Below are 25772 nucleotides of genomic sequence, written 5' to 3' on the forward strand. Positions count from 1 at the left end.
CAAATTAAAAAAAATGGAGAATCATTTCTCACTGAATTTGATTTTAACTGGAGCGATGTTTTAAGAATGCTATTGGTTGAGAAAAATAGTGCAAGGCGAATTTGTACTTGGAATAAAACTGCAAAGAGAATCACTCATAGTATAAAACTATTTACAAAATGAAATATACAATTTTGATCTTTCGGCACTAGAGGAAAACCATGTTGCCATAGTGGCAGCAGAAGAAGAAGAGAGAGCACACTGTTACTATAGGAACCGATAGACTACATTATCCTATTCACTTCACTCTTTAATGGTGTTTGGTGAAAGGCAATTGAAAAATACCTGTGCAAATTCATGTTGAAGGTGACATTTCAATTGCAATATTTTTAGACCAGAGTCACAACTGTGGAGAAAAAACAGGTACGCTAGTAATATATTACAATATGTATTTCAAAATGAGCATATCCAAGATTTAATTAACCTTCAACTACAAGTTTAGTTTTCCGGTGCATTGGACCTCATCTCTATTTCATTATGACACTACCCTCGGGGTCTCATTAGCACAGCTAAGCTAAATGTACTCAATTTGCTGCAGCTGAATAGTTGCTGAATAGAGTCTTTATCATTCATAATTTTCCCATCAGCATCTGCAAGTTAATATTAATACGCAGGAGCAAAATAAGTAGAGGTGTTTCAGCATTTTCAGGAGAAAATCGTTCTTTTCATTTTATCCATTTTATCCCTTTTAAACCTAAAAATGTGTTCCAGCTGTACCATGTGAAAGATATGACTATTTTCCTCAGACTGAGTGAAAATTCAGTCATCGGTAGAACTCAAAATAGAAAGCACTATTGAGTCATTGGCATCCCAGCAGCTCGCATGAGGTGTTTGCTTCACAGTAGGAGGAATTATAAAAAACAGAGGCTATCTGTTGTTCTCTTACAGTAAGAGAACACAATAGGATTATGTTGGCCATATTGAACACAGTAGAGAAATACTGGGAATGTTCGTATGAATTCAGTGTTTTACATGTTCGGTATTAGATCTACATAACAAGTGGCACATTCAAGCAATATTCTAAACCACAAGGAGACACTGAAGATTAAAAATAAAACTCACTTGAACATTTTCAGTTCAAATCTGTTCCCAGAATAGCACCTAATGTTCTAATAAAGCAGTAACAAATGCAGATATTTGACATGAGCATAACCTAAATGCCACCAGAGTCTGTTTTACACATAGTATGTGTAATTTTTGCATAATGTTCCGCTGTTTCCACAAAGCACTCATAAGCATCACAGATTTTGTTCCAATCTCAAATATTGAAGCAAACCAAAAAATGACACAGTAACTAGAATGGCCCTGGGAGAGCGCAGACCTCCGCCAAGCTGCACGAGTACGATTGCCCCACCCGCCGCGCTCTCTCTGTCTCTCTCTGAAGGAAAGAGACTGGGTCATGCGTCATCAACGTGTCATCAGTTACACTATGCATGTGTTATACCCATAGGTCTTAATGTTCTGGCTGATCGGAATCCTTAAAAACATTCCTGAATCCAGATTATGACCTGGATCACCACCATAATCTAATGGATTGTTCATTGCGCCACAAACCCACACCTCCAAAAAATTTCATTCAAATCCATTACAGACTTTTGGAGTAATCCTGCAAACGGACAAACAAACAAACCAACAAACCAATGCCGGTGAAAACATAACCTCCGTCGTAGGCCTTCAGCCTTCGGCCTTGGTAATAAAATGTCTATTGATTAAACTGCTGTTATTGTAGCTAGCCATGTGTCAGGTTGATAATACAAATGATTTGCATAAACCAAATATGTTAAGTGCTCTGTTATCCATGAGCTTCTGTCTGTCTTTACTCTGCCTTGATTAAATAAGAAAACAGATACATTGTTCAAACAAAAGTTTGTACAGACCAAGCGGCAACCTCTGGGGCTGAAAAATTAAGCCAACATGGAAGTACCAAAAACTGCAGTTCCTCAAATGGCCACTTGAGGATGGCTCCAAAGGGAGTCAATCCCCATAGACCCCCATGATAAAATGCCCAACATTACAGCAGAAATAGCTTGTCACTGCCAAGATGGCGACGGACGGAGCTACCCACTTTGAGCATCACAACGGCTCTTGGGTGACCTATGGGTGACGTCATGGAGACTACATCTATAATTTATGCAGTCTATGGTACGGACGTTCATGTTCCCCAGAGGATGAGTCCTCAGACTTTGGGGATCCATGGCTACGCTTCCGTGACGACCCCGTTATCAGTGGTAACCGCCGTATGAGAGCAGCACAGAGCGGTGGCCATTAGCTAGCCAGTGGGGTACAACAGAGAGACTCACATGCACTAAAATGCATGCACGGCCAGCCTGGCTATGTAAACAAAGCACAGAGAAGCTTGAATTACAACACAAATAAAAACAGCAATGCGCCAGAAACTGCAAGGAAGAAGAAGACTCCAAGCTAGCAAACATGGATGTAAATAATGGTGGTTTCAAAATAGAAAAAATGTGGCTTTGCAAATGATAAAGGAAGAAAATGCATTCAACATATGGATGTATAAAGAGGACGGAATACAGTGCTGGAGGTGTGGTCATTCCTGTGAAAGTTGGCACATGAAGCCAAAACAATTAGACTGACGGGTATAAATTAGCCGGATCTTCCGCATCCATGGGGCCCATAGAGCAAGTACACTAGCGTTTCCTTTAACCCCGCCTCCCAACTGCCAGGCTCGCGCCTATGAACGGCACTTCATTATGCCAAGGTAAATAAGTCAGGATTCAGCTATTAGTGAATTTTACAAATTTTAAGACATAATGATTTAAAAGTCGTCTATACGTAATTCAAAGCATATTACAGTGCAAACAACGGCAACAGTGCTGAAAGAGCTAACAGTGTTAACCTGAGGGGGAACATCACCTGTAACCACCGTATGAGAGCTAGCCAGTGGAGCACGCTCACGTGCACTAACATGCAATAAAAGGTATGTCTATGTCAACAAACACAGAGAAGCTCGGATTAGAACACACACAGAGGGAGAGTGACTTCATTCTCTGCTCAGGTAGACATTATTCTTCTATATCTTTACATAGCAAATAGTTGTTTGTTGCTATTTTAATGCTCTAAATATTGAGTTTAACACCTTTAAATAAGGTCTATTCAAGCGTTCGCACTGGGAAGTTGATTTACCTGAAAAAAAAAATCGGCTGATTTACTGACGTGTCTTTCCCAATATAAGTCTATGGGAAAAAGTATTTTCGGGGCCCAATGGCATCATGTGGTGTACACGGAAGTTGTAAATTCACGGTTTGGCCACTAAAAAAATTGGCTTCAAACCCTGTCACTATTCCTGGGGGCTTGATTCAATATGGTAGGCATCAGAGATACACACAATGTTTTCGTGAGACATTGAATATCATGCACAGGGCACCTTTAAAGGCTGCAGAAATTCGATTGACTGACAACATTTCAGACAAACCCAAGCTTCTTCCTCTGAGATTCTGGTAAGTATTGTTCAAGGAACAGTGCACAAATTTTGATTGATGAACTTCTTTGGAGGAATTTTAGTTGAAAAAAAAGGTGGATGCCATTGCATTTGTAATTAGAGAGGTTTCATTAAATGATAGAGAAACAACTTTAAATTACTTTAAAGGAAAGGTTTGGATTTTTTCAACTCTGCCTTAAAGCACATCTTGAGTAGTAAGCAAGTTATGGAAGAGGAGGCGATTAGACATCTCACAGCTTCATTAGTTAGTGGCTTGACAGGGGTATGATGGCAGTGAGTGACTGCATGGGGTATTGCTGTATATATCCCACAATAATCCCAGGATAGTGTGGTTCATAAACCTGTCACTGCAACCCTGCAGAAAACCACGGAGCTCAAGTTACATCCTCCAAAATGAGATTCATACTGTGCTGAGTACCACCTCAATGTCTTAGTTTTGCCATCTTTGTTGTTGTGCAATTTTAAGAGGGGAAAGGAAAGTAGTTTTTTTGTCTTTCAATCCAATCATCTTCTTGTTTCTTTTTTCAATTATGCTAATGTAAGACTTGCACTGTCAGGTTTCGGTTAGAAAGTGTTTCCAGTTTAGGATATTGTTAGTAGCTTCACAATATGTATATCTAACAATAAAGAAGCCCGTAAAGGTGATAAGAAACTAAGAAAATAAGAAATGTCCCTCTTACATGAGCAACATTAGTCTGAGAAACATCATAGTATATCAGCATTTTAGCAAAACTTGCAATTCTTTGAAGTTAGTTCAAAGCTATGGCGGTGTCTTGAGCTCGGTGATTTCTAATGCTAGTTTCTATTGGCCGAGGCTCCACAACAACATTGGTCTTATCTTGTTTCCCTATCGATTAAGGATGTACAGAGTAGTTTCATCTCCTTTAATCATTGCCATTGCATCATGAGAAAACATTGTGTGGCCAGTTGTTGGGCAGTAATGTTAATAAAACATTTCTGTCACCATTTCACATGGAATATACTATAATCTCGTATGTTCTACATACAGTAAATGGTTCAATGAGTATATAATAAATAGACTAATGATTGACAAAGATAACATGAAATAGCACTTGCCTGATTTTTTCTTTGGTCTGGATTTTTTTCATGGCCACTGTTGGTATGTCCTCGACAGGTATTTTTTGTCTTGGCTTACATTCGGCAGCAGGGTATTCCCCGAGATACACTGGGGGTTCCGAGCCATTACTACACGCCTAGATCAGGACATTTTCTATGAAGACATCAGCTATTAATATCAGACTTGGATGTAAAAGATTCAACTTGTTATAGACTGTAAGTCTGCTAACATGCAGGAAAAAGCTGCTCAATCAAATGCAAAGAAAAAAGGAAAGAAGGCACTTTGGTCCATTATATAACAAGTTGCAACCTCAGAGTGTCAGCACTTCTTGTGAGAGAATCCGTTTCTGAAAAGCATAGAGCATAGATCTCCATCCGCAGGTGGAAATGTCTGTTGAATGCATATCATCCACTCTGAGGGAGCCCCCCTGTCCACACAATAGCCAGCGACAGTTTAAGCATCTTCCCCCGCTGTGTTCCACCCCACAGGCAGTGCACACCGATAGGCAGAAAAACCAGTGGGAGTGATCCAGCCCTCTTGAGATCAGTGTTCTACAGCAGCGGTTGACATTTTTCATTTTTTCCTTCCTCCCCATGTGTCTGTGTCTTATTCTTCAACTGGTGTAACGAGCCGATGTTGTGTTGTCGGCAGAGAAGGGGAGAATCACTGCAACAGCTAAAGGGACCTCCTCACTCCTCTGCATTGCTGGAACACTGTTAGCTCTCTCTGTTAGCAAATGTGTTACTGCCTGGCTGCTTACACTGACTACACAAAGCAATCCTATTTACTGTACTCACTGCTACGCATAGATGATATAGCTATTGTATTATTGTACATGACAATTTCAGCTGCTGCAAATGTTTCAAACATTTGGTGGAATAATTCTTGAACATTCTGTAATGTTATTACATGCTACATTTTGAACGACTCCCTGAGGGAAAGGAAAAGGCATTACACACATCTCATTTCACCACCGAGTCTAACTCAGTACACAGAAATAGCTATGCTTAGAAATGACATTTCAATTCACATAGCAGCACGCTGTGCTCAGGACAAAATAACACAGTGAGCAGGCTGAGAGTTTGCCTTCACACCGAAGTAAATTCACATATTTAAATAAACCTAGGCTAAAAAAGGCACCAACTTTACAGCGTTATACTTAAAGGTACATCAACAGTAACTCCTACTCAATATCTCACGGTTACAGCCACAAAGTCACTCGCATAATTGCAAAGACACTACAGGCTTAATTACATGGTTTGTTGATTATGTAATATCAGGCCATGGAGAGTGCCTTTTTGTTTCCTTGGCAGCCCCACTTTATGTGGACCTTTTCTGGTTGTGTTTTTTTTTTCTTTTTTTTTTCATATATGAATTCAACATTAATTTAACAAAGGAGAAATCTGACATGATCCTCAGTCTTGCGACAAAAATAACGCAATGTTTTAGTTTTAGCTGCAGCATGTTTGGCACCGGCTATGTGCTGGAATAATAGCCTTTGTTCTCACTAGAACTGTATACATATTAGCTTGTCTGAATAGTGTGTTTGTGAGTAATGTGTTATATTAAAGTCATATTTCACAACATGTTATCTCCAACATTGCTGGTGTCACAGAGTTAATGCGGAGGCTGCCAGTCTATCCAGCTTTTATTCAAAGTTTTATGGTTATTATCACGTATCCAGAGTTAGAATGACTTACTGATACTAAAATGCTAATAAATACTGCACCTTTAATGCAGTATTATAATTTGTTTTTCTTAAAGCTTCACTAAAGATAGAATTACTACATGCAATGTGAAAGGAGTAATGAAACCACAGACAATTATTACCCAACTCTGCAGTCCCTGAAGCGATTTTTTTATTTAAGTTTTGTAACGATTTCTTGGCCTGCAAATTCCTTTCCCTGAAAATTGTTTCTGACGTGCCATAACAACTTTAGAGGGTCGCAATATGTTTGTATTTATTAAACAATTTCATGCTAAATCAACTTGTTTCAGGATTTTTTTTAATCTATAGCCAGACGTGATCTGTTCCTTTTTGTCTTGTTTCAATTAAAGGTGCTCTAAACTATATCCAGAGCATTAATATAGCAGCAAACAGCTAATGTCTATGTAAAGATATAGAGGAGTAATGTCTACCTGAGCAGAGAATGAAGTCACTCTCCCTCTGTGTGTGTTGTGATCGGAGCTTCTCCGTGCTTTGTTGACATAGCCTTTAAGCCCATGTTCATGCATGTGAGCGTGCCCCACTGGTTAGCTCACGGCCGCCACTCTGCACTGCTCTCATACTGCGGTTACAGCTGATAACGCCGTCCAGACCGACGGCATCATCACGGAAGCGTAGCACCCACCCTCCAGTTCCCCCCCAGGTTGAAACTGTCACCGTATCTTGCACTGTTAGCACCGTTAGCTGTGAGCCGTCGGCTCAGCTGCCGCCATGTTGAGAGCCATGCGGAGGCAATAGAAATGCTCCCAATCCAAAATCCAGAAAATGAAACCTATAAAACCAATGAAATAACCTCAATACATACATACTCATTCCAACTTTGTGTAAGACAATCAAGTGTTAATTAAGATTTACACTCTAGTAGCCACAAATATATGACGATGTCATTCCATAATGAGATATTTTTCTGAAGTGAATTATGATAGTTTCAAGTTAAAGGGACTGTTTGTAACTTCTTACACGTATAAATCACCCGGGTCGGTGTCCCATGCGCGCTCGCATATGCGCGCTCGCGTTTGTCTCCGCTGTTCAGACTCAGACTCCAACACAAACTACACGGAAGCACCAAAACCGCAAAGTTATATCTAGTGAAGCCCGTCTGTTAAACAGTGTTGACCGCGGTCAGAGGACGCGGTGGAGACCGTAGCTTTGGTCTCCAGGACCGGAGTCTCTGCTGTACTCTGCTCCTCTGCCTGCCTGCCTGCCTTCATTCCGCTTGCTCCACCTCACATGCATGCGCGCACACTACACACTGCAGAAGACTTCGTAGCTCTGAGAATATCTAGTGAATGTACAGTGGACGTTTGTGCAGAAATAACTGCTGCAGCTCCTCCAGACCAACAGAGGTTTCCCGTGTCTTGTGAAGTGACGGGGCTCCGCAGAGAGAAACGTTATTGTCTCCGACCGGGTGCTGGTGTCTCCCTCCGACCGCGGTCGGGAGGCTGAAGCAGGAAAAGCCAACACTAGGATCAGCATTGATTCATGGAGAGACCTTCATCTGGTCAGCTAACATTACTGCCAAGCAGCTGAAATATAGAGTGATATTGTGCTTTTAGCTGACGTGTGTCGCCTCACTGTTTTGAGCGACGCTCGTTCATGTAGAGCGAGCAAGCGCGAGCAACAGGACGCTGACTTTCGTTGACTTAACGGCCACAGGTATCGCTGTTAAGAAGCATTTCTGGTTCTTACAAACAGTCCCTTTAAAAGAGCTAATTTAAGAATCATAATTTTCTGCCAATGGACTCCAGTAAAACTAATCACAGTTGGTTTCTTCATTTCGATTCACGGACAGTTAATATTCTTTGGTTTACTTTACTGTATATTACTGCTACTGTTCTGCATTCACTGTACATCCAGAATCTGGTTATTGGTACTTATGAGCATTAGAAGGTCAAATATATCCCTTGGGCTCTGCTGAAAATAAAATACCACATTTAAATCATTTAAAAAAAATGTGATGAAGGGAGTCTGTGCTGCAAGGATGTTTTGCTGTTGTTCACCTTTAAATGTGAGGTAATGAATAAATTGTAAAGTTGTTTTCAATGTAGTTTTGGCAGCACTGATTATACTGTGACTGCACAGGTTTGACAATTCCACAAAATAAGTGTGAATATTTATCAGTCCTAATGTGGTGTGGTATGAGATGAGCTACTTTTCAATCCACACTGTGCAAGAATGGCAACTGATCTCAGAGAGGCTTAATATTGGGACAGTATTTCAACCATGTTTACTCATTGCCAGGTCCCTCTCTGTTTTTCACGAACTGTTACTCCTCTTATATTCTACTGAATATGAGCATGGGAAATATAGATCCCTCATATTTAAATTCTGGTTAGAGTTACTGTGATTATGACAAAACAGTCTGTAACGCCAAGTCTTTTAAAAGCTCTAATAAACTCCATAATTACCCTTCAGGATTTCTTGTCCATTAATCAACGTCCATTTGTTGATCTACTATTATATCTACTTATTAAGCAACATAGCGATGTAGGGGATTTCCACAGTGCAACTGCAGCTCCACCTGTTCACTCCCATTAGTGGTCCAGGAGGAAACAGCATGGTGAGGAAACTATCCAAACACACTGGAAAGGGGCCATGGTCATGCTCGGTGGTGACATCTAGTTCCCAGTATTATGTCTCTCCAAACGGTATATTACACAGCAAGCATAAAACAGGCAATATAGCTTTTTAAATAAAATCACTCAGTTACTGAAGTTGTTATTAATCAACCAGAGAATCACCAAACTCTGTAGGTTAGTTCTTGTCAGCTCTATGCAGCTTTTACCTCAGTGTTTTTGCTCACCACCCTCTTCAACCTCCACAAAAACAACTCCAAAGGAAAGTTAATGTTGCTCTGTGTCATCTTGATGTGCAAATAGGCAACTGTTTGCTAACAAGTTCACCATGTCAACTCAAAAGGTGCTAATATCCAAGTTTTGTGTTTACAGCTTGTTTCTACTGCCCCCAAGTGGCCAATAAGTTATTAGTGCAGGTTTGAAGCTGCAGTTATCAATATTTTCACATGAGGTGGTGTCACTTGGAGTGACAAACCTACAGATAATGCATAGTTCCCCTCAGCTCTATGGAGCGTTTTAGCATCTTTCAGGTCGTTGTTGTGGTTTTACGGCTGCAACTTTACTGTTTTTGGTTCACCCTCTCTGCTCCCATCATAGTAGTTTTCAGCTGATGCAAGCAGCTTTTTTTCAGTGAAAAAGCTCTGATAAACCCACTGTATGCTACCTGACTAGCAACAAATGGCAGACAAAGTTAGCAGCTAGCCAGTGGTCATTGCGTAGCATTTAACTGCTAAAGTGCCAGATATTTTTCTCAGGAGTTGGTGGAGACCAAAACAGAGGTGGCCAGGAACCATATCCCCAAGTGAATGCTAATGTTGCTCTGTGTCTGCCGGATGTGTAAATAGGCAACTATTTGCTAATGTTTGCCGTAATAACTTCATATGATGATAATATTTCAATGTTGTGTTTACAACTTGTTTTGCGGCCCCCAAATGGCCAAATTCAATGCAGATTTAAAGATTTAGGGTATGTAACCATCTTTATTTTTCTATTGCTTTACTTTTAGTATTTTTACATTTCAGTTACTCATTTGTGCTATTTATTAAAACTAGGGCTGTCAAAGTTAATGTGATAATGACACGTTAAGGAAAATCCATTTAACGCCAATAATTTCTTTAACGCATTAATTCAACTTATGATTTTTAGGTTGTAGTTGGCTCAGTTTTAAGCTGGAGTGAAGATACTGGCATCATATGAAACTAGAGAACCTAAGAATCCATTGGTACCAACCATGTCATACTAGCTCGTCGGGAAGGAGGCTAAATAACGCTCCAACCATACGCAACATTTTTGCGAGGAAAAACTAGCATTATAATTATTTTAATCGATTGATAGCCCTAATTAAAATAAATTTGAGTGAATAATCGACTGACTGCTCAATCAAATGCCGAACCCAAGAGGATAGAGACAGTAAAAACGGTATGGATCATAAAAGGTGCATGACATCACAACATATGGTAGACAACTTTATGCTTCTGCATATTTAGCAGATGATATGGATTCAAAACTGTCCCTTTCCCTGATCAGAAGACGGAAAAAAAAGTCATACAGGGCTGGGCTAAAATTAGCAGTGATGTCTTCCTGTGTAATAGGAGAGACGTTGGCTGGCTAACATCACAAAAATGTAAGGCCTGGCACATTCCACTGTATAAATAACCAGGGGGAGTTGGTGGGGGAGGGGGGCGGTACGGAGAGACATTTTCAAAGAGGGAGAGAGAGAGAAAGGGGTTCAGGCAGTATCATTGAGTGATGGGACAGCTGTAGACTACGCACATGGCAAAGCAGCAGAGAGCTGATTCAAACTGAAGGTTAAAATGGAGCGTCAAAGGAAAACTTCTGGACCAAGATCTTGTTTTCAAACCTCGTTTGAAGGTTTGAAGAGAGCTAATAGGATTGTGAATACTGAATACTGTGGAGCTACCACTGTTTCTGATATTCAGTGTCTCCATCACTGTGTTACATAACATCACACAATCTATCTAGTCTAAGATCATTTTGAGTGTACCACAACACAAAACGACAGGATCCTGGAGCATATGGATCACTGCTGGTACAATCCTCACTGCACGTTAATGCTAATAACGCTCTTCTCCAGCTGTAAGTCGCAAAATGATAGATTGATCTTACTTGAAACAGAACTATGGGAATCCAGGTGACTGTTGTGTGGCCTGCTTACATGAAATCACTTTTTTGTGATGTCTTCAGTGATCTGTGCTGACGTGATTACTGCTATCATACAGTATCACATGGGTGTGGTGAAATAGCCCTTTCATCTTACTTCTCTATTTTACTGTATTTCCAAATACAGTGACTGCCCTGATGTGATGCATGCAAAACATTACTGAGGTGACAGTGATAGTGCATGAACTGTGAAGACTGAAAACAACACACTGCCATAAAATATGTTATGCTGCAATTTAAGCGATGTTAGACACAATGTTTTTGGCATCATTGGGCAAAAATCCCATAATAACCTTTCAGCATATTGTAATTCAAGTGTTCTGAGAGAAAACTAGACTTCTGCTCCTCCTCATGGCTCTGTTTTCAGGCTTTAGAACATCTAGCCTGTGACTGGAGACTTTGACCAATCAAAGGTCATTTCAGAGAGAGAGAGAGCGTTCCTATTGGCTGTGCTCCGGTCATGTGACCAGAACTTGCCATTCCTTCACCAGATTTCACAATGACGGCGGTGTCACAAACTCTCTCATTTTACAGCTAACTGTACACTACAAGATGATTCTGAAAACATGTGAGGAGAGAAATAGGCATTAACCAAACATAATAGTGATTCATATTTGATCAGCGCTGCCTAGTTTGACCGTTTGGTCCGAATTCATGAGTGATTGACAGCCGGCTCTCATAGACAGCAGCTGGACAGCAGACCTCAGATAAGCTCTTACTGCTTGTTTTCCTCCGGTCTGTGAAATCTTGCAGATGCCGTTAGGAGCACTGGAGGACCCAGAGGAACATAATTGTTTTCAGGTTACCTGTCTCATGCACTACTGTCACAATATAGCGACCATTTTATAAAAATAACTTTTTTTATTTATATTTGCTCCAATCTCGCCTACTTCAGCTTTCATAGAAAATCATTTTGATAATTTCCATTCATATGCTATACTTTTAAAAAGAAAAATGACATTGGTCAGATATTTCACCATCTAATGCTGAAGGGTACGAAGAGACATTTTCAAAGAGGGAGAGAGAGAGAAAGGGGTTCAGGCAGTATCACTGAGTGATGGGACAGCTGTAGACTACGCACATGGCAAAGCAGCAGAGAGCTGATAGGATTGTGAATACTGAATACTGTGGAGCTACCACTGTTTCTGATATTCACTATCTCCATCACTGTGTTACATAACATCACACAATCTATCTAGTCTAAGATCATTTTGAGTGTACCACAACACAAAACGACAGGATCCTGGAGCATATGGATCACTGCTGGTACAATCCTCACTGCACGTTAATACTAACAACGCTCTTCTCCAGCTGTAAGTCGCAAAATGATAGATTGATCTTACTTGAAACAGAACTATGGGAATCCAGGTGACTGTTGTGTGGCCTGCTTACATGAAATCACTTTTTTGTGATGTCTTCAGTGATCTGTGCTGACGTGATTACTGCTATCATACAGTATCACATGGGTGTGGTGAAATAGCCCTTTCATCTTACTTCTCTATTTTACTGTATTTCCAAATACAGTGACTGCCCTGATGTGATGCATGCAAAACATTACTGAGGTGACAGTGATAGTGCATGAACTGTGAAGACTGAAAACAACACACTGCCATAAAATATGTGAAGTTGCAATTAAACCTGCAGTAGGCAGAATGTTTTTGGCATCATTGGGCAAAAATTCCATAATAACCTTTCAGCATATTGTAATTCAAGTGTTCTGAGAGAAAACTAGACTTCTGCTCCTCCTCATGGCTCTGTTTTCAGGCTTTAGAACATCTAGCCCGTGACTGGAGACTTTGACCAATCACAGGTCATTTCAGAGAGAGAGTGAGCATTCCTATTGGCTGTTCATTCAACAGAAGCAGCTGTCAATCACTCGTGAATTCCGATCAAACGGTCAATCTAGGCAGCGCTGATCAAATATTAATTAATATTCTGTTACTGTAATGCCTATTTCTCATGTAAAATGCTGTAAACATCTTGTAGTGTACTGTTCAGCTGTAAAATGAGAAAGTGTGCTCCAGCTGGTGGGCGGTGCTTGGTATTTCCTCAACTGATCTCAACATGGCTGCCGGGTCACAAACTTTCTCATTTTACAGCTTCACAGTACACTACAAGATGTTTCTGAACACATTTTATGCCAGAAATAGACATTACAGTAACAGAATATTGATTCATATTTGATCAGCGCTGCCTAGTTTGACCGTTTGATCGGAGTTTGTGAGTGATTGACAGCTGCTCAGAGACGGCAAGGCTCCAGCTCGGCTCTGATTGCTTGTTTTCCTCCGGTCTGCGAAATCTTGCAGAGCACAGGAGGACACCGGAGGACACACGATTTTTTTCAGATTACCTGTCTCATGCACTAATGTCAGGATATAGTGACCGTTTTTAAAAAAAATACCTTTCTTAATCATATTGCTCCAGTCTTGCCTACTGCTGCTTTAAGGATCAAATTAAATTCAAGCCCAAGATCCATGCTGACCAATTAATGGCTATTCACTAAAGCAAACTGGTATAATTACTGTATTTATATTGTAGGCTTCTTGTCTTCAATTTCAAAATCACACTGAAATGGAGATGTTTCGTTATCAGTATCTTTTTCGTTAACTAGGCAGGCGGGGTCCCGTCGTTCATTTTCAAGTACTCACATCAGATGGTGTATCTTTTATGTGGACTATGTCCAAGCATCCAATATTTATACAGTAAAGGAAATGTAATACACTGTGGTTTCTCGCAGCCCACACTAAAAAGAATCCTTGTCATCACGTTACCCAGTCAGCAGACATCACCACTCTTTTAGCATCCAATATTTGTACTGAGCTTGCACAAAGCATCTTGTCAGCAGGGATGGTTGTGTAAGCACCCAGTCCTTGAGAATGCTGTCATTTGCTAAAACTTTACTCATGTTAAACTGATTGAACTGTATGCAGCAGTGATGAGCCTCGACATATACTCTCAGCAAGAAAAGGCAGTTCTGAATTGAAGAGTGAGTTTCAGCTACACACTCACGCCGAGCACTGCGGAACAATGACAAAGCACTTGAGCTGATATACGAAGGGCATATTTGTGGAGCTGGTAATGTCATTTTTCAGAACACTCAGGTGAGCTGAATTTAGATCAGTGCTGGAGATCACAAGATGCATAAAAAGAGGTTTTGTTGATCACAATGGAAGGGTTTTAACAGAAGAGCTACAGTGGCCTTCGGAGCATCCTTGGCTAGAAATTGAGGAATGTGACCGTAACACACTCTAAAAACTCGCTTTGGCCGCATTACTCAAAAGCATGGGTTGTTTAAAGAATGATTCATTTTAAGTGTCTGCATGGTCATGGTGGGAATCAAATCACCATTCTCTTCATATGCTAATCTCAAACAGCTATACCCATAGTTCCTTATTAAAATACTAAAACAATATATAGTTTTCAAATTTTGATTTCACATAAAACTTCTTCTCTTTTTCAAGAACTTGAAATAAGAAATGACTTATTGACAGAGTGTCTATGTTTGCAAAATATCCTTGCCCTCCACTTTGATATAGGTAGCAAAGAAATATTTGAATGGCATTTAATATAATTAAACTTGCGTAAATATACGCTTGTATACTTGATTGTGTGTATTTATGCCCCTGTATATTCTAGCATTGTTTCCTCTCTTTTCTTTCTTTATGGAGCAATGTCAAATAATTAAATTGAGATTATTTAATTATTTGTAGCATGACTTGTACACATTTTTTCTTCTTCTTTCAAATAACTGCTGAACAAAAGTTCAAAGATGAAGCTAATGATCTGCATTGCCTGGCCAAGTACCAGATAAGGACAGAAACCATTTAGCCCCTTAAAAATCTAATTGAATACTGAAATATGACAATGTGGTAGCTTGTGTCCTGGTTGAGATATCAGTCAGCATTATCTCTTAATGTTCCAGCAAAAGGAACAGGAAGCTAGACGGGCCCACATTACGTTTCCTAGTTAGTAGTTTCTCATTAGGGGGTTTGGCCTTTTGGGTGACTGTGGCATGCTGGGTATTTTTCATGGAAGTTACTACAAAAAATTACTTTGTAGTTAAAACCTCATTGTCAGCTTGACAATGATATTACTGACATTCTTAAATACATGTTACATTGCATTAGAAGACTGAATTATATTGTGGTATCAGATAGATGGCTATCTATATTATTATAAATGGGTTGGGAGGAACTGGAGGTTTTGAAGTCAAATCCATTTAAGGCTACTTGCTAAGAGCTAGACACGAGTGTGAAGTTTAAAATGTATTAAGTAGTATTACCTTCACCCAGATCCAAGACAGCCAGTACAGCGCTGCTCCGAGCCTCTCCCACGTGATTGTTGGCAATGCAGGTGTAGAGGCCAGCATCACTGGGCTTGCAATCCCTAATCCAGAGCCCTCCGTACTCCTGGTTCTCCATGTTGAGGAGTTCCTCATTGTGGTACCAGTACAGGGAGGGCTGGGGATCTCCAGCCACCGTCACCTTCAAACGGATGTCACAGCCTGTCCCCACAGCGGCGTTCCTCATTTTGCGTGTAAAAACAGGTGGAGTCGGGGTGGGATAACCGGGTCCTCGAGGGTCCGGGACAACTTGCACTGGGCTCGCTTTGGACCGCTTTGGGGGGATGATAGGGCTCGGGGGTGCCGCTGCTTCATCTGCCCCTTTTTTCAGGGTCATTTGCATCTCAGATTTTCTCATGGTTGAAGTGATTTGATAGATCCTACAATGGATTCTCTAATGAATTGTGTGCTGATAGCACTGACCGGGCCCTCTCTCAGAATTCTACACCAAAATCCAATGAGGGCATTGGAGTCTATGAGCAGGCTTTACATGTAAATTACAGTTAACAAGGTTATCACATTTTTTAATTTAAGAAAGTCTATCACTTTCTTGTACTTGGAAAGCCAAATTAAACTATATAGAAACACATCTACCATGGATAGATTCTCCCAAAATCGCTGTTCTCTGACCTCAGTTATTGTCCGAAGAAGAAAAAGAAATTGTTGATTACAAGGTAATGAAGCAGATAGAGATAGCTGCCACTCTCCTGCCCAGAGGTATTTTTAGGGCAAGACCCACTGGATCATGTTGCATTAACAGCTCCCTTGACTTGTCTCTTGGAAGTGACGGGCCTGTTTTTCCCCTCCTTTTCCTGATGTTCTCTGACTTTTCAGCCTTTTGTAACCATTTCCTAGTGTGTAACTTCTCTGCAGAACAAGGTGAATCTTCAGTGAGTTTCCTCTATATTCCCAGCGGCCTTGAGATCCGTTCTTGCTTGGCTTCTGTTTGAATGCACGCATCAAGTTCCGTCCAGCAAGTTGCACGGTGCCCCCTCCCTTCCTTGTCCCATGAGCTAAACCACCCCACTCATGATTTCCCCCTACCTCTGCCAACCAGTCCGGAGGGGGAAATGACAGCCAGAGCCCAGCAAGCCTTACAATGACAGCTGCATGGTAGTCTGTCTGCCCACTCACTGGGAGGCTCCCGCCCCCATGTCATTTTTAGCCAACCTGAGGTCAGTAGAACATATGAGATGGTGCAACACTTGGCACAGAAGAGGGGGTGGTCAGTATGGGACAGATATTTAATTTGTAGGTCAAATGTAGAGGCTGACGTTGGCTTCTCAATTGTGTGGACGTGGTCAGATATCGTGAAAAAGAAAATATCACTGCATAAACATTGAGGGCTGGCCCTATAATTCTACATGAAACAAACGTTGAGGGTGTATCCTACACTGCAGTGTAGTTATATCCTTTCAAAATTGGTGCTCCTGAACCACAAGAAACAAATAAAAAAAAGGATATCATTAGTCATGACCTGCCTACTGGGATTGTCTTAATAAATGGAAATATTTCAATCACATTGAAGACAAATGATTGTAATAATACTGCAGCTCACGACAATTTAAAATCCAATTCACTGCTTAGCCTATTGCTATATAACTCTCCTGCTAGCATATTGCCACAAATATAATAAGACATTACCAATAAGAAGGCAAAGCAACTGTGGTATCTCAATAGTAACATTTAATAAGCAACTGTAACTTAACAGTACAGCTAAATAGCTTACAACGCATATAACACACTAGCTGCCCTTCAAATTTCCGAGTTCACGACTCGTGTACACGACTTCCCATGCCGTAAACACGCGTTCACGAGTTCCATTTGAAGGCACCAGCTTGTGGTGGTTAGCTTGTGTGCATTCTCAACAAGGGTTAATGCAGTTCTATGGAAAAAAAACACGTTCCATATAAAGAACAAACAAAAAAACAGCAAAGAAGTTAAAACGACACACATGAAATATTAGCTAACTAACGTTACCAACATTAAAATGAGCGTTAGCTATCAAAGCAAGCCACAAGCAGTTTAGCTTATCCAAGGAGAAATGTGAAGCAAACAAACGTTGTCAAAGGCAACTGAAAAAACTCAAATATCATTTCAAATCATATGTTAGTATGAATGTATAGTATTGCTATACATAACGTTTTACTGCTGTTGTTACTAATGTTGTAATGTAATGCTAACGTGAGCATTAAACACATTGTCAAACATTAGGCTAGCTAACTGTTAGATGCCTAAAGTAGCTCTGAACAAGTAGCACAAGTCCAACATGCAGGACCTGAATGAAGAGCTTTAATGTTGTCAAATAAAACGTAGCTTGTAAGAAAAGCAGGGAACTAACAATTAGTCTGTCAAAATACTGCTACAAGCAGATCCAAGGGCATGTGACAAGCAGAATATCAGCTAGGCACCATCAGCAGCCATTTTGACATGTCACTGCAGGTGAACACAGGTGTAACTGATGGTGCCTTCAAATGCGGTGGTGTTTACCGTGTTTACCAGATGAGTCCATATGAACGCCCCCCCCCCACCCCCCCCTGTGGTATCACGACCTCTTCAGTGGAACGTTTCTGAGAGCTCAGAGTTCACGAGTTGTGACGTGTTTGTTGACGTTGTGAGAAATGGCAGCGCCCATGGAAATTCATTATTCGGTATAATATAATAATTCTGCACAATAACTTAATATATTGTAATTTTAGTAAGTTTAGTTTATTTCCAACGGCCTCATCTTTCTCCTCTGTCATTATGCCTTTGCATTTTATTACCGTTGCTTAGCATCGGTGTTCTCACGACTTAACCACTTGAACACCGAGCATATCGTGTACATGACTACCCATGTTGTAAACTGGAGCTCACGAGTTTCATTTGAAGGCACCATCATAACATTAATTATGGCCCTGTTCCATTTCTGTGGGTTGGTAGTAGGCTAGTAGTAATAACAGCCTAGTAGTAGTAGGGTAATAGTTGTAGTAGTAGTAGAAGTGGTAGTAGTAGAAGTAGGCTATAGCCTAGTAGTTTATAAAATATAGGCTAATATATATTAATGTTAATGGTTTTTACTGGAAAGACTGTTGAATTTCTGGAATGCTTGTATGGAAACACATTTTTGTAGTTTGTGGAAAATACAAATAAACTGCTGATGGTACTTTAAGGTTGTTTAATATTAGTTCTATTTCGTTCTTCCTGACTGCCAGAGGCAGTGTTTAACACTGGATGTTATCCATCTCGCGCACGCGCAGGTCGAGTATTTAATATCAACAAAGTCACATGTGACCTGGGATGACGTAGTTTATATAAACCCACGTCATCCTCAGAGATGTCCCTTGAATCTTCTCGCGGCAGGTAATCCGCGAATGCAGGTTGATTAAAGAGATAAGCCGTTGACTTTTCGCTGGAAGCCCTGCAACCGCATGGTTGGAGCTACGGTTTCGTCCTCCAAGGGCTGCGATTAGTTAATCACGGCTACACTCTAACACTTTAGACGCTGTAACACCGGTGTTTTCGCCGGTTCAATTCAGCGAGGCTAACGACAGGTGAGCTAGGATAACAAGGTGAGTATATCCTCCCGTCGTTAGAGTTTAAGTTACGTTTGTTGGTATGATATTTACCAAAAGTTGGAAGAGCCCCAAGGTTTGATCTTTATTCTTGTGTCCACTATGTTGTATGTAACATACAATATTGACTTTGAATCAACTTGACTGTTAGCTCTGATTTGGTTTTGTGGGATGCATTAAACCTGAATCAAATGGGGGAAGACTAACCTATTTAAAGGTCCCATATTTTAAAATTTTGAGATTTTCATGTTTTTTTATTATAAAGCAGGCTTAAGTCCTATATAAATACTGTGAAAGTATCGAAACACTCAATCCACAGGGAAATACACACAGCCCGTATTCAGAAACTCTGCATTTGTGATGTCACAAATATACAATATTTAGACCCTTTACATAGATTTAAACGGAACATTCTAAATGTGTCCCAGTTTATTCCTGGTTGTATGTGAATGTCATCAGCTGACAGAAAGTACACATGGACCTTCTGTTGCAATTGCGTCGCAATTCTGTCGAAATGCGCTAAAACAGAGAGTGTTTAAGACAGAGGGTAAATACAGGCATATTCAGGCCGACAGTATGAGGAAAATAAAGTTTCCTCATCAAAATACAAGTATGATCCTGAAAATGAGCACGATATGGGACCTTTAATTGTAGTAATAAGCAAAATAGTTTTTCTTCTGCTTTTTTCATAAGCAGTGGTGCCTGTCAGCTGCACTTCCCTGAGATCATTTTGAAACCAAACAGTGCTTTTTAAAGGGGATTTTTCTGTACAGAGGCAGAACATTGTGCCTCTCTGACTGCTGTAGGTGTTGCTGATGCAGTCATCACAACTTCTATTATTTCCAAACTGGCTGTAAACATAAAACACACTGTAGTCTTACCTTCTATCATCAGCTGTTTATGTCAGATGTTAAATCTTTTGTGACATACGAGGTGAGTCATGCTGTTATATTAATCAGAAACAGAGAGCAGTACTGTGCATGTTTATAAAACTTTAATAATGATTGCAACTATATACAGATTGAAAGTTGGGTGGCATGTGAATGACAACCTGCTGTCTTTAGCTAAATATACATAAAACTTAAACAGACTTACAAAAATGTAAATACATTACTATAAAAAAAATGTATATGAAGTTATACAGCACTGTACAGGATAGTTTAGGTTTCTGCTGCACTCGATGCAGTACACTTTGAGCTGGGAGTAATAGCCTTTCAAAGGACACTGGTATTGGTTGGGAAACTGGAATCATAGAAAATCATTTTGATAATTCACATTCATATGCTATAGTTATAAAAACAAAAATGACATTGGTCAGATATTTCACCATCTAATGCTGAAGTGTCTTAACTCAAATTTTTGACCTGTTGAAATATAGTCACACTTGAAACTGAAACTTAACAAACATGTTTCCTACAGTTTCCTCAGAACTAGACATGACTGAGGAAAGAGAGGGATTTAAATGGTGACCCACAAAAGATGCAAATGTTTACAGCTTAACTTTAAACAACATTGACCTGCTACCAAGTTTTATGTTCTTTATTGTCATATGAAACAATTACAGAGAAACATTTGTCAGCAATGACAATCTTAGCTCTCAGGCTCCCTCCAATATAAAAAGAAAAACACACAATTAAAAATGGGAATGTGAGACATACATCAGACTGGCACATATGGGTACTTTACAAAAAGTCAAGACCTAATTGAGCAAAGCATGAAAAGATATTTACAAATTTGGTGAAATGTTCAAATCAACTATAGACAAATTTTGTAAAAAAAAAAGATCTGAAAATCCACCAAATATGAGCTGTGATATAAATGCAGATTAGTATCAAAACTACTTTGTTGTCCAGCACAAGAGATAATGCAGTAAATACACTGATGTGATTCATTTATGTGAATAGTTCAAAGTGTCTCTTTGGTGCTCTCACATGACCGTGGAGGTGATTTCTGATGACACTGAAGACCTGCTGGTTCTAGAAACAGACGTTCTCTCCAGGACGCCCATCTTCCTCATCATCTGCAACAGGTTCTTCCTGAACTTCTCCCCCACAAAAGCGTACAGCACCGGGTTGACACAGCTGTGAAGCAGCCCCAGACTCTGGGTGGCAAACATGGCCTGATCCACTGCCATCCTTGCCGGGCACTTGTACGGCACTATCTTTGCCCTGAAGAACGTGTCTGCCATCACTGCGAAGTGGTACGGCGTCCAACAAAGCAGGAAGGCGACGACCACGAACACAATCACTCTCATGGCTCGTTGCCGCTGAAACCCCCCACGGATGTGAAGGAGGCGCCGGATGGTTACTCCGTAACAGGGCAGCATGATGGCCAAGGGGATAAAAAAACCCAAAGTGTGGCGAAGAATTCTGGTGGCCAGCCGCCACACATCAGCACTGCTGGGATCATACTGTTCACCACACACTATCTGGCTGGAGTTCTGAGATGGAAAAGAAGAATTCAAAAGCCCCGGGAGAGACAGAAGTACTCCAACAGCCCAGACAGCAGCACAAACTCCCCAGCTGACTAGCTGTCTGTTAGCCCTGCGTGCTTCCATCGCTCTCACAATCACCATGTAACGGTCCATACTGATGCAAGTCAGGAAGAGAATGCTAGAGTAGAAGCTTAGCTCTTGGATGACGGTGATGATTTTGCACATGGCGTCTCCGAACACCCAACCCTGCGTAACAGAGGTGGCCCAGAATGGGAGAGTAATGGCCAGCAGGAGGTCGGCAACTGCCAGGTGGAGGAGGTAGAGGTCCGAGGGAGGCAGCGACTGCTTGTTCAGGCCAATCACCAGCCCCACTACCAGGTTTCCAGGAATGGCCAACAGAAAGATGAGGATATAAAAGATGCTGACAACAACCGTCACTCCATCTGGGATGGAGAAGGGGTTGCAGGGCTGCGTCTCAGGGTCTATGATGAACTCCGTGTAATTATAAGTAAAGTTGAGTTCTTCATAAATCGATCCAAAGTCTAAAATAAAAGCAGATGTGTTTGGATCTGAGGATTGCAACCAAAATGACATATTAGTCATATAAAATACAAGTCATTATTATAAACCTGCTAAAGGGTAACTTTGGTATTTTCAACTTGGACCCCATTGTCCCTTGTTTTTGTGTCTAAGTGACTCATTTCTTTTTAAATTGGTCAGCTAGGGCATGTGAGTAGCATCAATGTAATGTTCAACACATTCTTACTCCCAACTCATCAAATACTGCCGCTTGGTCAGCGCTCCTCGGCATCGGAGACGGACGCACGCGGTACCCCTCTTGAGTTACTTTTGGATGGACCAGGGACGGCGTGTCAATATAAGCTCGTTACATGCATAGTGTCCTTTCAAAATAAACTTCCGATTTCACAGGAAGTTAAGTTTAGGGAACTAAACCACTTAGGTAGGGTTAGGAAAAGGTCGTGGTTGATGTTAACTTCACTAATGACTCATGTGACTGACGATACCAACGAGTCATGTGACTAAAGATTGACGTGTCAAAATAAGTCAACGTTACTTTTAGTTTCACACGGGACACGAACACCGGTCTCCTAGTTGACAGTCTTGTGTTTGTTTGACCCATCGATCACCTCACCCACCCGCCCTGAATGGACTCTCACGCTATTAATACTACCTTAGTAGAAAGCCCGGTTCAACACATAGGCTACTGTTGCTAAAGGGTGCCTCTATGTATCGGTTTCCGATGCTGAGGGGCACTTACCAAACGGCAGTATTTGATGAGTTGGGAGTGAGAACGGGATGTAATGTTACATCCACTAAAGACAGGCTCAGATTGTTATTATAAGTGTCTGACAACATACACAGAACCTACAAAGAAATAAAACCTTTTTCTTACCTTTCGTCTGTTTGTTATTGTGTCCAAGTCCCGCTCAAGGAGAAATCTGAAAATCTGTATACTCTGGCTCAAATAAATACGGGCAGCCATTGAATTCAAAGAGCTCATCCTCATTGTGGAAATCATCGAAATATTAAGCCATGACATTGAAAATCTTTTAGATAACACTAAGCTACTCTTTCTGTGATCAAACACAACATACTCTGCCCGGCTGGCTCTCAAGTTATCACCATGGATGTATTCCACTATTCCACCGTTGTCTTCAAGCAACACGCCACCTCGTCAGATTTCAGAACGCAACTTCTCCTTGAGCAAGACTCTTTCCATAATTTCAGATACTTATATTAACAATCAGAGCCTGTCATGGCAAAAACAAGCATTTTAGTGGACGTAAATGACGGTGCCAGATTGCCTCAATAAAACTATTTTGGGACCAGTTTCAGAAGTTGTTGTCCTTTTTAGTCAGTTAGACACAAAAACATGGAAAATAGGGTCCAGGTTAAAAAATACCCAAGTTACCCTTTAACATAAGCCTAATGAAAATACTAAATGTACTTTTTAACAGACCAGACTGATTACATGCAGCATTCCAAATCCCTGTACATTGGCAGGGGACAAACTAAGGTGCTGTTTGTTAAAGTGTTAACATATCCTGTAATAAATGTTATGGAACAATAAAACATTCATGTTTTACTGTTATAAAAGGAACAGTGAAGCAGCTTACATGTCTTTACAACATTTCCATCACGGTATTCAATTGTAAATGTCCCTTAGCCCAATTGCCTATTACCATTTCAGTGAGTCCTTAAGGGCTACAAACTGCCTGTTTGCTATAATACATACAAGTCAATAGAATTAAGTTGTTATTCAAAGGATGAAAATACTCACCAGCCATTGTGGTGTCTTTTCTTTGTGGGAGGCAATCCGTTTGTCACAAGGAGACAGGGAACAACTGCTGTATTTCTTTACACCCCTCCCATCACATTCTAACCATAGGTCTGTTTTCCTGTTTGCTTCACACATACTCTATTCTGATTTGCTGAAGAATTCAAAAGATATTCACATACATCACAGGAAATGCAACCAAATATAGCTGGAAGTTGTGATTAAGTTCTTATATTTCTGTTAAAACAGATTTTTTACATTAAAAAATATATATAATCATTGTATTTTGGAATTATTTCTTCAAAATGCATTTGTCACAGTTTATTCAGTACTTGTGTTGGGCTGCAACCATATTGCTAGACAAGAGTACATTTAGATTTCCAATCCCATTTGGGTTTATGTCGTGGATACATTTATTAATATTTAGTTTTGTCAAGCTGTTCTTAGACTTTTTGCCCTGTACTTTCTCCTCATCTATTTTAATACCCAGCAATCTTTTTTTACTTATGTCAAGTGTTTATTGATGTGTGAGTCAGACTATTTTCAATAGTCACTGTTTGGTTGTTCCAAAACCACAGTGCTTCCCCTTAAACAAACCCAAGCCACATTATCTGAATCATGGGTGTCATGAGATGAGCTGTCACACTGTGTGCTGAATCGAAAGAGAAACCATTAGTTCAGGAAAGATTTATGAATTCAAAATAAACACAATATATTGAAAATATACAGTATATCAGAAATGTTTAAGTGTCAGGTTTTTAAATTGTACCTGGTTCTGCTGACCTGTCCAGGGTGTACTCCGCCTTCGCCCAATGTCAGCAGGGATCAGCGTCAGCCCCCCTGCGACCAAGAATAGGATAAGTGGATACAGATGGATGGCTCCCTGCTTTTCCAACACACTAACATCCTGTTTATTTAATGCCTTTGTTCATAGTTTATAGTTATGAATTGTATATAGAATGACATAATACTTTTTTACAATTTGGGAACTAATAGGTTAGTTGTTTACTTTTAAGAATAGAACCCAGAACAGCTGATGAGGGTTGAAACCTGTCTCTGGGCCTCTATCATCATGCAGTGAAATCCTAAATACCATAAGCCACATGATGCGACCACATTTCTGATTGACCACTGCCGTTGAGAGGAAGTTCCCAGCTCATGACATCGGTGTTGACACACGAGTGCCGAGCATCACATTTCCTGCCACACTTCTCATGTGTTTCAACTTCCAGTGTCACAAGTGCTGCAATCCTGTCATAAGTGAAATTACATAAACATGTTTTGATCATATGGGCAAGACAAAGAACTGGTTACTAAACATTAGGACTGGAGTTTTTGGGAGCTTTAGATAGGAAATCTCCCTACAGCCCTACTATTTCAGTCTTACATTTCATGTAGCTACAGTGGCACACTAAACAATACGACACATGGTTGTGTTGCTATTCCCTCCTACTTGGCCACTTACCTATTTTAAAAAAAAAAATCCCTTTTATGCTCAAAGAACAGATGGCTGTTGTTGAGACTAAGACTCCATTGTGTTGTTTGAAATGTGAGTCACATGTAATCTAATCTCATTTGAATAGCATCTCTACTGCTCTACCAGTTAAGACACACTAAACAAAAGGTAAGTGCGTCAGAAATGAAATGGGGTAACACCCGGAGGCCACAATGTTTAGGTGCTTGGTGCAACAAGGATATGAAGAAACACGGGGGGGGGTTTGTTGTAAGCAAAGCATTGCTTCAACATTGAATACTTAATGCAAAGCCTTTTGGTTTAGAAGTATAAATGTGACAAAGGAAGTTCAATCATTTAAACTCCACTTCTGCTTCATTTAGCACAGCTTACTTTATAAAAAAGAAAAAGGGGGGGGGGGGGGGGGAAACAAGTGCACAACCCACTACTGAGATATAGCTCATACTTTGGAGCATCTTCTAAACTAACAAATGTAGTTTATTTTTTGTAGGCACTAGATGGTGCTGTAGAATCTAAACATGACATCTGATGGGAGGCTCATTTCAAATGCTCAGTGCTCTAAGAGAGGCATTGTCTCTTTAAACCATGGTGACAGGTCTGTAGTGG

At 40.4% G+C, this 25772-nt stretch overlaps 2 protein-coding genes across 7 annotated transcripts in view; both read right to left on the bottom strand.

Moving 5' to 3' along the window:
- The window catches only part of spegb (striated muscle enriched protein kinase b), a 53669-nt gene extending 37218 nt beyond the window's left edge, over nucleotides 1-16451 (bottom strand). For 3 of the 5 annotated variants that reach the window (XM_074658111.1, XM_074658113.1, XM_074658110.1), the window contains exon 1: nucleotides 15346-16451. In XM_074658111.1, coding sequence (XP_074514212.1) covers nucleotides 15346-15763 — 418 coding nt within the window. In that variant the 5' untranslated portion in view covers nucleotides 15764-16451. Of the gene's footprint in view, nucleotides 1-4579; nucleotides 5293-15345 lie in introns of those variants that run through there. The other 2 variants (XM_074658114.1, XM_074658115.1) reach the window with 1 other exon arrangement.
- Nucleotides 16452-19934: 3483 nt separating this feature from the next.
- LOC141782135 (C-X-C chemokine receptor type 2-like) lies at nucleotides 19935-25667 on the bottom strand. 2 transcript variants are annotated; one of them, XM_074658196.1, is made up of 2 exons: nucleotides 23696-25667; nucleotides 19935-21935 (listed from the first exon to the last, which is right to left on the bottom strand). In XM_074658196.1, the coding sequence occupies exons 1-2, from the start codon at nucleotides 23700-23702 to the stop codon at nucleotides 20887-20889; spliced, it is 1056 nt and encodes a 351-aa protein (XP_074514297.1). In that variant the 5' UTR covers nucleotides 23703-25667; the 3' UTR covers nucleotides 19935-20886. The 2 variants fall into 2 exon arrangements, with proteins under 2 accessions (XP_074514297.1, XP_074514296.1); XM_074658195.1 differs by having other exon boundaries at nucleotides 19935-21962.
- Between the last annotated feature and the right edge of the window lie 105 nt (nucleotides 25668-25772).

The sequence above is a fragment of the Sebastes fasciatus genome, chromosome 14 (genome assembly GCF_043250625.1).
Source record: "Sebastes fasciatus isolate fSebFas1 chromosome 14, fSebFas1.pri, whole genome shotgun sequence".
Classification (NCBI taxonomy): domain Eukaryota; kingdom Metazoa; phylum Chordata; class Actinopteri; order Perciformes; family Sebastidae; genus Sebastes; species Sebastes fasciatus.